General features: G+C 42.0%; 2 protein-coding genes across 3 annotated transcripts; one reads left to right on the forward strand and one right to left on the reverse strand.

Annotated features, from left to right (window-relative positions):
- Window positions 1–2123: 2123 nt before the first annotated feature.
- prss23 (serine protease 23) lies at window positions 2124–5714 on the forward strand. Its single transcript, XM_026144079.2, has 2 exons — window positions 2124–2375; window positions 4074–5714. Exon 2 carries the CDS (start codon window positions 4091–4093, stop codon window positions 5192–5194), a length of 1104 nt encoding a protein of 367 aa, XP_025999864.1. The 5' UTR covers window positions 2124–2375; window positions 4074–4090; the 3' UTR covers window positions 5195–5714.
- A 2039-nt stretch (window positions 5715–7753) lies between these two features.
- cfl1 (cofilin 1) lies at window positions 7754–14703 on the reverse strand. 2 transcript variants are annotated; one of them, XM_026144103.2, is made up of 4 exons: window positions 14439–14703; window positions 10488–10798; window positions 10325–10401; window positions 7754–8789 (listed from the first exon to the last, which is right to left on the reverse strand). In XM_026144103.2, the coding sequence occupies exons 1-4, from the start codon at window positions 14439–14441 to the stop codon at window positions 8677–8679; spliced, it is 504 nt and encodes a 167-aa protein (XP_025999888.1). In that variant the 5' UTR covers window positions 14442–14703; the 3' UTR covers window positions 7754–8676. The 2 variants fall into 2 exon arrangements, with proteins under 2 accessions (XP_025999888.1, XP_080164048.1); XM_080307922.1 differs by lacking the exon at window positions 14439–14703 and adding an exon at window positions 13046–13117.
- Window positions 14704–14962: the final 259 nt, after the last annotated feature.

Consider the following 14962-nt stretch of genomic DNA (forward strand, 5'->3'; position numbering starts at 1 on the left):
TTTTGTGAGGAACATTGAAAAGAACAGGACGGAAAGAGAGAAATTCCAGAGAGAAACATAAGCCAAGCTGCTTGGTGCCAAACACACACATGCGAACACACAAAACTTCTTGTGCTCGCTGCCTGTAGCACAGAGACAGGCAGTGATACCATCTTGCTTACAGAAATTGCATCAACACTTCTCTAGCTTTTTGCATGCTATCTTTCTTACCATCCTTCATATCTCAGAGGGAATATACCTTACACTCAATCTGTCAGCACCATAGTTCTCCCTGAGCACCAGCTGAATGTCTAATTACAGAGATGAGGAGCGGGTTGGGTAGGTGTTCTTCTCGGGTGACATTTGCTCTGAGGACAGCAGCGACAGACAGACTTCTGTCTTTGGTGGGAGATTCTTTGGCTTCCCTGAAAGCACCGTCTCTGTGACTGGGAGCTCTGTTTTCTGCAACAAGTCGTCGAATAGTGTCACTCCAGGGCTTCCCAAATTCCACAGGTTGACAGATTCGAAAGACCTCTGGAAATCAAGGTCAGAGGACGCGGTGAACTCTGCAGCTAACATGCCCTAACAGTCGTCTGCCTGCCAGCTAGAGTGTCTGAGTGCGCTGAAGTTGGTCTTCAAATTTATCTATCTTTTGGCACGCATGAAAAGTGTGATGCCAGGAACAAGATTTTTCTTGCTATGGTGTAGCTGTGGGCTACAAAGCTCAACACCAGACACTTATTATGATATGAAAATGAACACTTATATTCTGTGACTAAGTCGGTAGAGGAGAAACAGTAATCAGGAATGGTGATTCATGGAAGTGAATGTTAAGTCTTCATGTCACAACAGAGCTACACTAAAGATATTACAGTGGGGAGAGTGTTATGGAAAGAAACAGAAAGAGTTTTTCTAATAAAGGGAATTTCCCATTCCCTCCAAAACGACATATATAAACTATATGTCCAGTGAGACTTATATAATTTCCCCCATGCAACAAACAGAATGCTCACATATTTAATACTAAGTCATATAATTACATGTATAACAAAAACTTAAAAAGTAGGCTGCTTTTATTGGCGATTTATATACAGTTATGCTTGGCAGCTCACGTGCACTCACCATGGGCATGAAGTTTGAAGACCAGACTTTAAAAAAGTGGTGACACATCAGAATAACTGGTACTGACATGTTATTTTTTAAACTGATGATCTTGAAATCTGCAGTTGTTTAGAAATGGCTCAGCGAGACCTTCCAAGCACGTGTAAATCTACAGCTCTCCTTCTTATGTCTTCACTGAGGTCCTTGGACTTTCCCATTGTTCTGAGTTTTGGTTGATACAATGAGTGCTGTCAAACAAATCCTTTTTCATGCTGGCAAAGAGAAGCTATCAGTTGTGTTCAATTATGATCACCAATGAGACTCTAACAGGACAAGTTTAGAGATATTGTAGAACCTTCTGCACCACTTAAAAGATTTAAATTATTGTATGTATGTGACCCTGTGTGAATGAGACACAATCTAAAATAAACGTAAACTTATGCACACATTGTTTTTTAGAGTCATTAAAGATGCATGCTGTAAAAAGCCCCAAATTACCATGACATTCACGCCCACAATGAGTGCATGCAAATGTCTGACCAGAACTGAAAGCCTTAGGAGATTTACAATATGTACTGTCGCCAATATACTGCTTGCTCAAAGGGAGTTGTTTGATTTTTGGGGTTTTTGCTCTATTATTGTATTACAATATGAAGCACCTTGAGGCAACTGTTGTTGTGATTTGGTGTTATTTAGCTAAAATTGAATGAAATTGAATTGAACCGAAACTTTCTTGCTTTAAATTGAAATTTGTGGGCAGCCTGAGGAACATTCAGTAGAAAGATGATTTGTGATTTGACATTTATCATGTAAAACTTTTCATGTATTTTTTAAAAGAAGGAAAACTTTATAAACCGTTTAAAACCAGTACCATTCAGCACCATTCAGTCAAAAAGTCCGTTTAACTTTGTCTTATGATTAAACCTGTAAAACTACAGCGCGTGCTGCCCCTCGGCACCCTGGCAGGCGGGAAGTTGAGGGGCACTAGGACCGCGAGGCCGGCCGGTGCATGAAGAGAAAACACTTGTTTTCAGGCTCGAGGTTTTATTTGTGGCGCTCAGGCTGAGCAGAGCAGGTTTCACGGCACGCCCCGAGACTCGCTCCACACCTGGAGCTGCATGTGCACGCGCTGTAAAAGAGCCTATGAGATTTACCTGTCGGAGGTGGGAGAAAGTAGCTAACCTGTCAGCGCAGAGGTGGAGGACAACCTGGGGAAATGATCCCGAAGGAGTCGTCTGATGGGGAGGAGAACTTGACTGGGATGTAAACACGGACTATCGATCTGTAATCAGGAGGTAATAATGGGAGGCTTGGCTGAGAACTGCTGCTGTGTCTCTACTGGGACACATAAAGCGCTAAACTCGAGTTACATTCACATTTACGAATTATTTTTGTACGTGAACAATTTCCTGAATGAGGTGGTTGAAAGATTTTCTAAGAAGTTTTTTAAGCAAACTTTGAGCTACGGTCCATCTCACTGCAGCATATGATCTATATGGACTAGATCAGATGCTGATCGGGAAGTTTTCTGCAGGGTTTTAGATACTTGCCTTGGATGATTGTAGATATTTAAACTGTTCTAAATGACTTGTTGACCTATAATCAGCTAAACAAGTCTCTCACGAATGATAACCAGACATTTCAGGAACAAGGTAAAAGCTGAAATCAGTTTTTGGCAAGGTGATTTTTATATATGCTTTAAAAAATCTCATTGAGATTAAAAATCTTCTTTTCTGGAAAGACCTGGGGTCAGCAGAAAGGGCAACAAATATGATATAACAGCTCTATAAATATATTTTAAGTGTAAAAAAAGGAAATGGATTGTTTGTAATGTAGGACACAGCCATTTCTTTATCTTATCCTAACTGCTTACCAAAATAAGTAAAAACAAATCCAAACATCAGGACTCACTTCCTGTAAGGGCTAGACTTTGATATGCGATACAAAAACTGTTTGCACTTGGTCTGCTCAAAGACACACCATGATCTCAGGTTACTGCAGTGGCCACAAAGCCACACCTTTCCCACCATCTTTCCTCCAGATTAATGTGTCTTTTCCCGTGTTTTCATCTTTATTTATTTTCTATCAAAATAGTTCTCTAAAACATTCAACATTAAACAAAAGGCTGTGAAAAGACAACTATTTCATTTATTTTACACCCTAAAACGTGGATTACACGTCTTCCCAGGCTGTTACCACTTTGAATGTCCTCACAGCTGCCATGGAAGGATATTTGTACTTTCCCAGCTTACAGGATCCCTTTGCTGCAGCTCTACCTCCGTTACAGTGCTTTATGGGGCAGCTCATAGGTGTGTGGACAGGCCCCACCCTGTCTTTAGTTAGGAGTAATGCTCTGTTCTGCTGCCCTGCCTGGACTTGTAGCCTTTTCACTTTTTTTACACACCTGCTCTCTTCGTGCCATGAGTGCCTGGGGATCCACAGTCTTTAAAGGGGATCAAGTGTCTGCTTATCCCTGCTAATCTGCCCTGAAAGCCCGAAAGCCTTGTGTACGCTGTAACATAGTTAATGTTTAATGAAAAATACCTCCTTACATCCGAGTGCCTTTAAAAACTCTCAAGTTTGTTAAAGAAGTTTAACAAACGTGAGTTTTTTAGAGCTTTTTTTTCTGACTCTTTCACTGACTTTTCTTTGTAATTTGTCATACATTAAACCACGTCTCTGCTTCCACTGGGCTGAAATCCCATTTTCCTGGTAATCTATATTGAAGGAACAAGAGGTTCATTGTTGCCTCTCCACACCACATGAAGTTCAGGCCTGCGTTGCAACATAAAACTTTCTAAGCTGACCTCACTTGTGGTGTGATTTACAATCAATAATCATCTGAAAACAAGTGCAGATTTATGAAGGGATTAGAGTTTGTGTATTTCTGGGGCATCTTGTTTGGGAATGTTTTCCACATTTGTCGTTCCTGTCAAACGTGCAGGAATCCATGCGATCTCAGAGATGCCTGATCATTTTCTGTGTCCTTTCAGTGTTTTCCATCACCACGATGACGCCGTCTGGGAGCTCCCTCCTGACTCACCTGTTTCTTCAGCTCCCCCTCACCTTCTCTCTCCTCCACCCTCCTCCAGCCCACGTCCCCACGCTGGTCCCTCACGCTCCGACGCCTCTCGCCCGCTCCCGCTTCAGTGCTTACGCTCAGCTGGATTTCACCACTCACTGCAACGCAAGTTGCTTCCACAGAGGAGAGCAGGAAGAGCAGCTCATGGAGAAACTGGCATTCGAGACCCTGTACGCCGACGGCTCGCGCACTCTCACCACGGTAGATGTGGAGGATGACGCAGAGTCAGGAGGAGCTCACCCTTCGCCCTGGAGAGTGAAGCCCAGGCGTGTGAGACGGCAGATCTATGGAGCGGATGGCCGCTTTAACATACAAGGTGACAACTTCCTGTTGGATTACCCCTTTTCCACAGCTGTGCGGATCTCCACCGGCTGCACCGGCGTTCTCGTGTCTCAGCGGCACGTCCTTACAGCTGCACACTGTGTGCATGATGGGAAGGATTATGTCAATGGGGCGCGAAGGCTCAGGGTGGGCTTCCTGATCCCTCCATCTATCAACGGCACAAAAACACACTTCACTTCTGCCAAGAAGCCTCTGGTCCACTGGGTGCGGGTGAGACGCACCCGTGTGCCAAAGGGCTGGATCCAGGGTCCTCAGGAGGTTAGCATGGAGTTCGATTATGCCCTGCTGGAGCTGCGTTGGCCTCACCGTCGTCCCTTCATGCGTCTCTCTGTGGCTCCGTCCTCTGACGATCTGGCAGGCCATCGTATCCACTTCTCCGGTTTCGACAGCGACAGGCCCGGGCAGCTCGTGTACAGGTTTTGTCCCGTGGAAGAAGAGTCCAATGACCTGATATATCAGCACTGCGATGCCCGACCTGGAGCCAGTGGCTCTGGAGTATACGGCCGAGTGTGGGACAACAACTTAGAGCGCTGGGAAAGGAAGGTCATCGGCATCTTCTCTGGACACCAGTGGCTGGAGATAGATGGCGAGAACCGGGATTACAATGTGGCCGTGCGCATCACTCCTTTAAAGTTCGCTCAGATCTGTTACTGGGTTCATGGAAACCGGCTAGACTGTGTCCAGGACTGAGAAAGACCAAAGGCAGGAGGTTTAAAGCAGAGCATGAAAAACACAATAAAGCTCAAAATGACTTTAAAAAAACACACACAGGGTCAAATATCTGATCCATTTCAACACTGAGTTATTTCTCTCCTGTCTTTAATTTGCTCCCTGTAACCTCTGGGCCTATTAAATAAACCAGCCTGTGAGATCATCAGAACGGCATCTTTTAATATGTTTTCACTCGCAGTCAGATTAATAAGTCAGTGTTTCCACAGCATTAACAGAAGCCACTTTTAACAAGAGGGGGAAAAAACACTGTAACTCATGTGTGTGTCAGTAGCTGCACATTATTTTCCTACTGTGGACAAATGTAATCCACCAAGGCTGTATTTGCATCTTTCCTGCTCTGGCTTTGGGGACTTGGTTTTTGGTATCTTGAGAGCAGAGACTGTTTGCTGTTCTTGGTCCGGACTGGAAACACAGAGTTTTGACTTTATTTTATTTTTAAAAAAATGCTTGGTATATTTTAATAAACAGAGATTTATAACTGTGTGTGTCCATAGTCTTGACTCTGGTTCAGGAGTGGTGCTGTGCTGCCCTCCTGTGGTCATAACACCTGCTGCCGCTGTGGAGGAGTGATGATCCAGTTAGAGGAGTCTGCAGAACTGCAGAACAGAAGAGGCCGTGCCTCAAGCGGAGGCTCAAACCTGTCTGACGGGCTTTGCAAAATGAAGGCGGTGTGCATTTTGGACGGTTCTCATACCAAAGCACTCTATACTACAAACCACATTCACTCACACATTTATTTGTTTTAGTCTATGCTTTTAAGCACTTTCTAACTATCATTCTTTTGCACTGGGTTCAGTTTCTTACCCAAAGCTGGAGATCGAGAAACTCAACATGTGATCGGTAGGGGACCGACTCTACTCCACTCTACAATGAACCATTAAAGACAGAAAATTGTGGTTTTTAAAGTCAATAATCCATAAAAAGTTGCTGTTTTTCTTTTTTTTTTAATTGTGGGGCAGAGTTTAGGTAATGAGCTGCCAGTTATTATGGCAGCATTTCTTTGTAATGTGCAAAAACTGAGACGTCTTACTCTTATTAAGATATCTCAGGCTAGGTGGGTGTCAGTAGTTCACATTTAGATGTTCAGATGTGAACATTTTCAAAATCTACTTAAAATTTGTTACGCTTAAATAAAGACAAGCAATTTTTTTCATTTGTTTTTTTTTTTAAGGGTTATTAAGAGATAGTTTCGCAGACTGATCCTGATTAAGACAATTTCGGCTATACGTGGCCCAGGAACTAAAAAAAGATCGGCACTCCTTGTTTTAGGCTGAGGAATCCAACACAGGAGTGTCAACATGTGACCTGGATGGCTATGCAAACTAAAGACATTAGTGTTAAATTACATGATTTTATTGTATTTATTTTATGATCCGGCTCATTTTAAGGTAAACTGAGCTGTCTACCTGGCTCAGAAACTGCAGTCCAAATTCCAGGTTAGGACACTGTAAAATGCAAATAAAAACAGAACGGTTAACAAATCTCATAAAGCCATATTTTATTTACAATAAAAAGGCTGGGCTAAATTGTGAAGATTTTTGAATATTTCATTATCTACAGTACATATTATCATCCACAGATTAAGAGAATCTGAAGATATCTGTGCGCACAAGGAACAAGGCTGAAAATGAATATTGCATGCCTGTGATGTTCGGGGACTGAGGCAGCGCTGCTTTAAAAACACCCACGATTCTGTCATGGAAATCACTGCACAGGCTCAGGAGCACTTCCAGAAATTGTTTGTTAAAAAAAGTTCACTGTTTAGTCCACAAATTTAGCTTAAAGCTCCATCATGCAAAGATGAAGCAATGGAAGCATACATTGCTTCATCTTTGCATGATGGAGCTTCATTGAAAGCTTGCATATTTCAGCAAGACATTGCTAAATCACATACTGCTTCTATTACAACAGTATGGCTTCACAGCTGTAGAGTCCGGGTGCTGAACTGACCTGCAGCCCAGACTTGGGAGTGGCTGAAGCTCAGGAGGTAGAGCAGATCATCTGTTAATTGGCAGGTTGCCATTTTGATACCTGCTTTGAGTAGAAACGTGCTATGCAAGAACCAGTCATTCTACCGCCAACGGGAAACATTTGGAGACTCCATGAGACAAAATAAATGAGAGGCTGATGATCAGCTGGAATCTTTCCTGTGTTCTTTTGTGAATAAATTTTGTGTTTAGGATTTGGATCATTGCATTATGTGTTTGTTTTTTCATTTTGATTTTACAGCATGCCCTCAGTGGGTTTATTTTGGTATTCACCGACTGTCGTTTGCTGGCAATATGTCAGTAAAGATTTTCAACATGAATATTTCATCAAGAAATATTGTTCAGTACATTAACTGAACATAGGACACTTTCATGCAAAATGATATAGATTTTCTTGGACTGGACATGCAGGTTGTGCTTTAAATACTGGTCCCCCATGACCATGTAGCTACTAAAACTAATTCTGTGTCACACATCATCAAAAAGCCAAAACACTGTTGAGAGTAAACAAACTCAAGAGCAGCACGTGTCAGTAGTTTAGTGCTTTTTATTAGAGATAAGGAGACGATACAAAACATCCACCATTCAGTATTCAGTCTAAACTCTGACCACTGGTCTTTCATATACACATCGCTCCCCATCAGACCTTCATAACACCAAAGTTTTTAAGTTGAGGAAATCCTGGTTTTAACGAGTACAAGGAATGTCTGTTCACTACATCAAATGTCATGTTTTTTTCTCACCCGGAACTGGAAATATAAAGGAATTGCTCAAGTTTTGGAACCTTTCAAAAACAAAAAAAAGAACAATGGAATAACAAAACAAAGAAAAAAAATTATATATATTTAACCGTGTTCCCCCAGAGTGTTTTTATACAGCTCCTGCAATCAAATGAATTAGTTCATTACTACACCTACTCAACTATACACACTTACAAAACTTAACTAGAAGTTTGGCAAAAAAAACAAAACAAAACAAAAAAAAACAAAAAAAACAAAACGTAGTTGGAACAATTATCTGTCAGGATTCAGTGGTTGGGAAACTAGAAGGTTTGCTGACCGTCTCTTTCTCTGCAGTCAGTCAAATGGAACCTGGAAAGAATGAAACCCTGTCCTTAAACACGAACTGTGTGTATTTAAGTTTTAATCATCGTCATCATTTTCCTTCTTCAGTTGTATCTTAATGTTTTCCTTTATGTTTTGTTCATAATCTTTACGTTGCATGAACTGGAATGACAGTCTGATTCGTTGTTGTTTTATTTTTGTTGTTGTCGTTTTTTAAAACTGTCACTTGACCCCAAAAACCCACCCATGATATCCCTCCCCGAGAGTCCCACGAATTGATGCTGGTTCTGCTTTTGCCCTTCTCCACACCACACTGGAATGAACAGCTAAACCCGACAGATGTGTCTGAAAGGCTTTAATCGAAGCCGGAGAAGAGGGGGAGGGATATTTATAAAGGAGCTCCTTCCAGACTGACTACCGATGAGCCACCGAGCTTTTCTGCCAGAGTGTGCCGGTCTTTAAGATCTTCAAAACCGTTCACCTGCCATTCGTGCTTAATACCTGCAAAATAGACAGGCAGAGTTATGCATCAAGGGGGGAAAAAACTCAGCAGGTGAGCTCATTTGATGAATGTACACTGACAAACAAGTTTAACAGGAGAAAATATTCACTCATCCTACAAACAATGCCTGACATTTGGAAGCGTTTCAAATCCACTTCATTTTAATACAAAATTACTTAAATAACAAACAAACAAACAAACAAAAACCTAAGGTGGACAGACACACAAAGTCCCAAATGAGCTCTTAAAGAACTCATGGTATCATATTATCCCAATACAGCAGTCCCCTCTCAGACTGCAGCCTTACTTGTGGTTCCTGAGTTTCTAAAAAGTAAAATGGGAGCCAGATTCTTCAGCTGCCAGATTCTTCAGCTATTAGACTCCTCTCTCAGTTGGGTTCAGGGGACAAACACTCCTCTCTGCTCACAAGATCAAGCATTAAACTTTCCTTTTGATGGTTAGAGCTGTATCAGCGGACCCTGAACCACTCTCACTTACACTGCTATAGACTCAGACTGCTGATGAACTTCCCATGATGCACTGAGCCCTATTAGATGCCACTACAGCATGCCATTAATTCTTGTCTTTTCTCTCTCCTGTAGCTTGGCCCTGTTAGTTTCTCGTGTTTTCTGCTCCTCTTTTCATTTTCTTCTTTCGTCTTCATGTCAACCATCACCAAGCATTTGCTCATAGGGCAGTGGTTCTTAAACATTTTATGGCTTGCAAAAAAACAACAAACAAAGCTCCTTCTTGTGTCACAAATCTTGTTTTTAACCTTAATAAAATACTGGGACCATGATGAGTTTAAAATCATATAAAAGCTGGGTGCGACACCATCAGCAAACTTATTGATCAAAAGAAACACTTCAAGTCATGTTTCACTTCATGATCGTCTCTGGCTGACTGCAGCCCGGCAGGGGGTACCTCTTTATGGAAGTGCACTGTGAAAATGACCCTCTGTTCCCTCAATCTGAGACCTCAGTAAACACATCCCAGATGACTTTACAGACTTGACCACTAATTTCATATGTTAATTAATAAAACATGCAACTTGTGATCATTATTAGAATCAGAAAGCTCATTGGCTAATAAAATGACAATCATAAGTCTTGTGCAGTGCTGGGTTTCACAGTTATATCCACCCTCACTAAACACCACAATTGCAACAGCGTCTCTACTCACCAAAAATCTTATTTTCATCTTTAAGCTCACATGTGGCCACATTTAAAGGATCCACCCATCGCATCTATGAGCAACAACATCCAATACATAATTTCCCTATGGATCAATAAAGTATTGTGATACTGGGGACTGAGGGCTCGTCACTTATAATACTGACATTATTAAAACAATATTAAAACAATTAACTCAAAGATGCATTCATCCTTTGTGAGCTGAGGGCGACAGCAGAGTCAGGTGATACCCTCTGTTGTGTTGTCTCGAGAGCGTTTACATAATTCAGGTTTGAGTGTGGTTCAAGATCAAGTGTGAATACTTGTTTCTGATGATTCTCTGATCACAACCAGACACTCACCTTCAAATTTCCTCTTGATGGCATCTTTTGAGCTGGCATAGATCATCTTACTCTTCAAGGGAGCGCTATCTGGAGCCCTGTGACGTAAGGAAAACAATTTAACTCTAATGTCAATTTAATGAAGCTCAAAAACTTTTAAATGTGTAATAACGGTTGCTTTCACCAGAAGATAAAGACGAGGTCCTCCTTCTTTGTTTCTTTGGTCTCGTAGGTGGCGTCATACAGAGCATAGCGGCAATCGTTTGGGGGCAGCATCTTCACAAAGTGCTGGTATGGGTCCTGCACTGTGGTTCCCAAGTCGCCCACGAGGATCTCTTTGCCGTCGTCCAGAACAATGTTCTTCAGGTCCTTGCTCAGGCAGAACAGGATGGCCTTCTTCCTCTTCTTCTTCTCGTCCTCATTTGGCTGAGCCTTACGCACCTTCATGTCATTGAAGACCGTGATGACTTCATCTGTGACTTTCACACCGGAGGCCTAAGGATCGAACCATGTGTTAATACAGAGTCTCATATATCAAAATCACGACAGCTGCCCTAAAACAACTCTTGAAAATTCAAGTAATTCCCTAACATGCCTGAATAGCTTCAGTACAGTATATAACTCATAATTCACAAAATACGGAGAACAATACAAAATTAAGAACAAAATGTTATTAATGTGAACTGACTAATGCGTCTACTCATCAACAAGTCTGCAAAAAATGCCTTTAACTTTTCAAATGTGAGTATTATCCACATAATAAAAGATCGATGCAGCCACTGATGTCATCCACTAGTTTATGAAGGCTTGTTATGAAGCCTTGAACTAAGCGTCTCTGCCATCACCATCTTTTGAAACCAGATGCGAAAAGCAAGAGGCGGATCTGACAGAGAAACAGGTTATCCAGGATATTACCTCATTAGGAAAGTTGTGATAACAATGTTTTACCAAACTAACTAATACTAAAAACTAAAAAGCCATTTCCTCTAAATTTGTTTTTCATTTTGTTTAGTGTTCCAAGTTCATATACATCACTTGAGGTAGCTTTAATGTTTTTTTAAAGTATACTTTTTATTTCAATTGTTTACAATGAATTAAAAAACTTTTTGATCATTCAGAACATAAACCAAACACTAGATAGTTTACACAAATATGTTATTCAGACTGGAAAAACATCCAACAGAGAAAGTTCAAAAAAGGTTCCGAAACCTGTTTCCTCGCCCATCACTGGAATAATTATTAATTTGTTTGTCTGACTCTGCACGAGTTTCTTCAAAAAACAATGCCATGAACATTTTGGCATGTAAAACACCCACGTTCATTTTTATTATAATTGTGTCCTCCCTGATACAAACCAAGCAGAAATGGCTTCAGGTCTGCTGGAATTTCTTTTCTTCAAAAAAAAAAAAAAAAAAACCCTGGAATTTTTCAGCACCTCTGCATTTACTATAAAAGGTGATGGTATATTTTTACAGTAACTGTTTAACTTGGCAGGAGATGCACAGGAACTGAATGTATTTTAAGCTTGAGTCAAACAAAAGGGTGGGTTTTTGTCATTTTCTATAGTCACTGCTTCGTCAACGCGAGGCTGTGGTCTTCAACAGGCCGAACGTGACAACTACAGTAAATACAGACATCGTTAGGCTGAAGAATGGCCTGAGAGGGTGGCATGTGACCATCACACAGAGAGAGAGAGAGCAGGAACACTCCCAGTGACTGATGAAAAGGCTTGAACGCACAAAAGATGTGGTGATTACCAGATGTGGGCTGGATAAAACAAAACTGAATATTTTCACGAGTTTCAATTAAATAAACACTGATGATTTTGTCATAAAAACACAATTTCCTCAATAATATATAACAAGGGAATAGTGAAAACAAAACGGCAAACTGTGGCCAGTCTAGACTGTCCAAAGTCCACACTGAACATAAAAAAACCCTGTAAGTTCAGCTAACAGGTGTGTCTACACTTCTGTGACTATGACTGGACGAGCAGTTATAAAACATTACCCAGCTTCGGCCTTTCTCCACGCAACAGGCATCTCTGCTATAAAGATGACCACGTGGGTGAGGGTGTGGTCAGGATTTGAGCATTTCAGCGTCGCCCTTAGTCATGAACAATGAAGCTTCTGTTGAAATGTATAATACAGGCTACCCAAGTTCACTGTCACAATCATGTCTTCTGACTCTGTTTAAGGCCCCTTACAGGAAAGGAAAAAAAAAAAAAAACAGATCCCCCAAGCAATGGGGGAGAAAAAAAAGACAATGAAAAGGAAATAATGGGGCAGGAAACATGGAAAACTGGGGGAGCAGCCCGGGGCAGACATTGTATGTTTGCTCAGGGCGTTAAAGGCCTGTAAGATAATGAGAATTCCAGAGTAATAATTAACCAGTGAGCAGCCCTACTTAATAAAGTAAGACTGGTACTGCACCATTTCTCCGTGCCTTTGCAGTTTGGTCAAGTTCACACACTATTTTGCACATGAGAAAGCACAGTCATCTCACTGCATTCTTCCTCGAAGGAAGGGATAAGGACTACAACCACCAAACATGGCCTGCAACTGTTAAATAATAATAAAAAGAGATGGTACTAGTTTTTTTTTTTTTTGTGGAACCGTTATGACTGCGCTCAGACCCAGCTCTAATCTTATCTAATGATAATCACTGACGCCAAGGTTCAACTGAATCAGTACAAAGGAGTCACAGTCCAAGTCTTCCTTATCAGGATTACAGGCCTCTCACCTTTATGCTGCAGGACAATTTCACTGGAAGACCACGGCAGGCTTATGTCTAGACTCTCGGGGTGATTTAGTGCACGTCTGTGAGGATAGCGAGGAAAATGGCGATAGTACTTAGATAAACATTATTTTTCCCTTTGGGGGCGGTGGGGGAAAACTATCCCTGCTTCTCTAGTGTTTCACATATGAATGAATGAATGAATAGACATCTATTTATTTTCCCCCCGACCCGCGTGAGTAAACAGCTGTATGAATTAGATGCGCAGCGCAAAATAAAAGATGCGCAGCGCCGAACGTGAAGACACAGCGGCCCCGCTAGCTTCTAGTAAGCGGCCCCTAACGCTGCCAAATTGGTGTTTCATAACGGTAATAATCCGGTCAAAGATGCGGTTCCTCCCTGAAGAAACGGAGTAAAGCTACGGGGGGGCAGTTGCGATAGGTCCAATCTAATCGCTGAGACATAAAAAATAAAAAAAATACAGCCCCAAACAAAATGGTCTTTGCACCAAATTCAGGGTGGGGCCATGAATGCAGCACACGCACATGTGAACGCTAGCTTGCTATATAAGGCAAAACTGCTCTAAAAGGGACCGGTCGTCTGTCAAATCGCACATTTATTCTCACGGCGTCCCTCCACCACAATCATGCGGTTTGTGCTTTTGCCCTCACTGTGGGATAATATAATAATAATGCTTTACGAATGCACCTGCACTTAAAACAACAGCGTCAGTATGGGAGCCGTGTACAGACAAAGAAGAAAATTTCAGCTAGCGCCAAAATGGGTGTCATTTCTGGCTGCACTGTAACGCAGCTACTCCGGCTAACAATACAGCTAGCCGGGCAGCCCCGGAGGCACGGGTGCTGCTGCACCTGCCAGCGCCGCAGCCCTGTGATGCGGGAACACGGGCGAGCACAGGTGAAATAACTGAAACATGATGCAGTGGAAACACCGGAGCAGTGTCATGGCAACGGTGCGGACGTTAACTCAGACAGGGGCCCCTTGATAAAGCGGCTTTTTGTCGGCGAAACACTTGGGAGATGAACGAAATGGCGCCAGTGGCTTTTACTTAAAAAAAAAAAATCGTTAGTGATTAACCTAGTCTGTTATCTCCATCGTGTGAAAATTGCCGCTCGGAAAGTTCACTGAATGCGAACACTGAAAGACTACACTGCGTTACGGCATTATTAGCCATCCAGTTTCCTAGTCAGCTCCCCAGCCTAGCCAAGCGCTAGCACAGGCTCCTGCGGCATACAGCCGGCTCGAGTGACGCTAAAACACTTACAAATTAAACCCAGTTAAAATTCCCCGCGGGCTTAAACTGAGTCATTATTAGGCAGAAAAGCCATCGAGAATGCATAAAAAACACAAAAGTACGAAAAGGCTGTGTTAAACCTACCATAGCTGTAGCTCTGGATTCGTCTGCGTCTCGTAGAAATTGAAAAGGCGATTGAATCGTCGCTCTTGCTCACAAACACTGGATGCGAAGCGTGAACGCGCCCTTAAGCGCGGCCCCGGTTAGACCAAAGTGCACGAGCGGGAGTGAATGTCTGTTAACCGCGGTAGTCCGGCTGTTGTGCCTACTGGTCATTAACAAACATGACGATAACACAGAGAGGGCCTCGAATCTAATCCACGCAAAATGAAACCAGGCACTAAGTGGCGCCTGGTTTAATTGTCAACTCATTTTTAAATATATAATATTTTTAAATATATAATATGTATCGTTTCACAATTTTCCCATTGCCATCTGATATATGTATATTTCATTAGGGTGGTGGCGGCAAGTGTACGTGAACAAATCAAACATACCAAACCGATAACAGAGTGCATTATGGGAATATGTGTTTTTCTTAAAATGTGAAAAAACCTACAAATCTCGGCAAGTGAGACCTATTTAACCTTCAGTGGTACTTAATGATG

This window comes from Astatotilapia calliptera, chromosome 2 (genome assembly GCF_964374335.1).
Source record: "Astatotilapia calliptera chromosome 2, fAstCal68.1, whole genome shotgun sequence".
Taxonomy (NCBI): domain Eukaryota; kingdom Metazoa; phylum Chordata; class Actinopteri; order Cichliformes; family Cichlidae; genus Astatotilapia; species Astatotilapia calliptera.

Coding starts and splice junctions, on each gene's coding strand:
- prss23 (XM_026144079.2), top strand. CDS start 4,091: ATGACGCCGTCTGGGAGCTCCCTCCTGACTCACCTGTTTCTTCAGCTC.
- cfl1 (XM_026144103.2), bottom strand. Junction 10,402..10,487: donor GACCTCGTCTTTATCTTCTG/GTGAAAGCAACC, acceptor CTTACGTCACAG/GGCTCCAGATAGCGCTCCCT. Junction 8,790..10,324: donor CATCAAGAGGAAATTTGAAG/GTGAGTGTCTGG, acceptor TCTATTTTGCAG/GTATTAAGCACGAATGGCAG.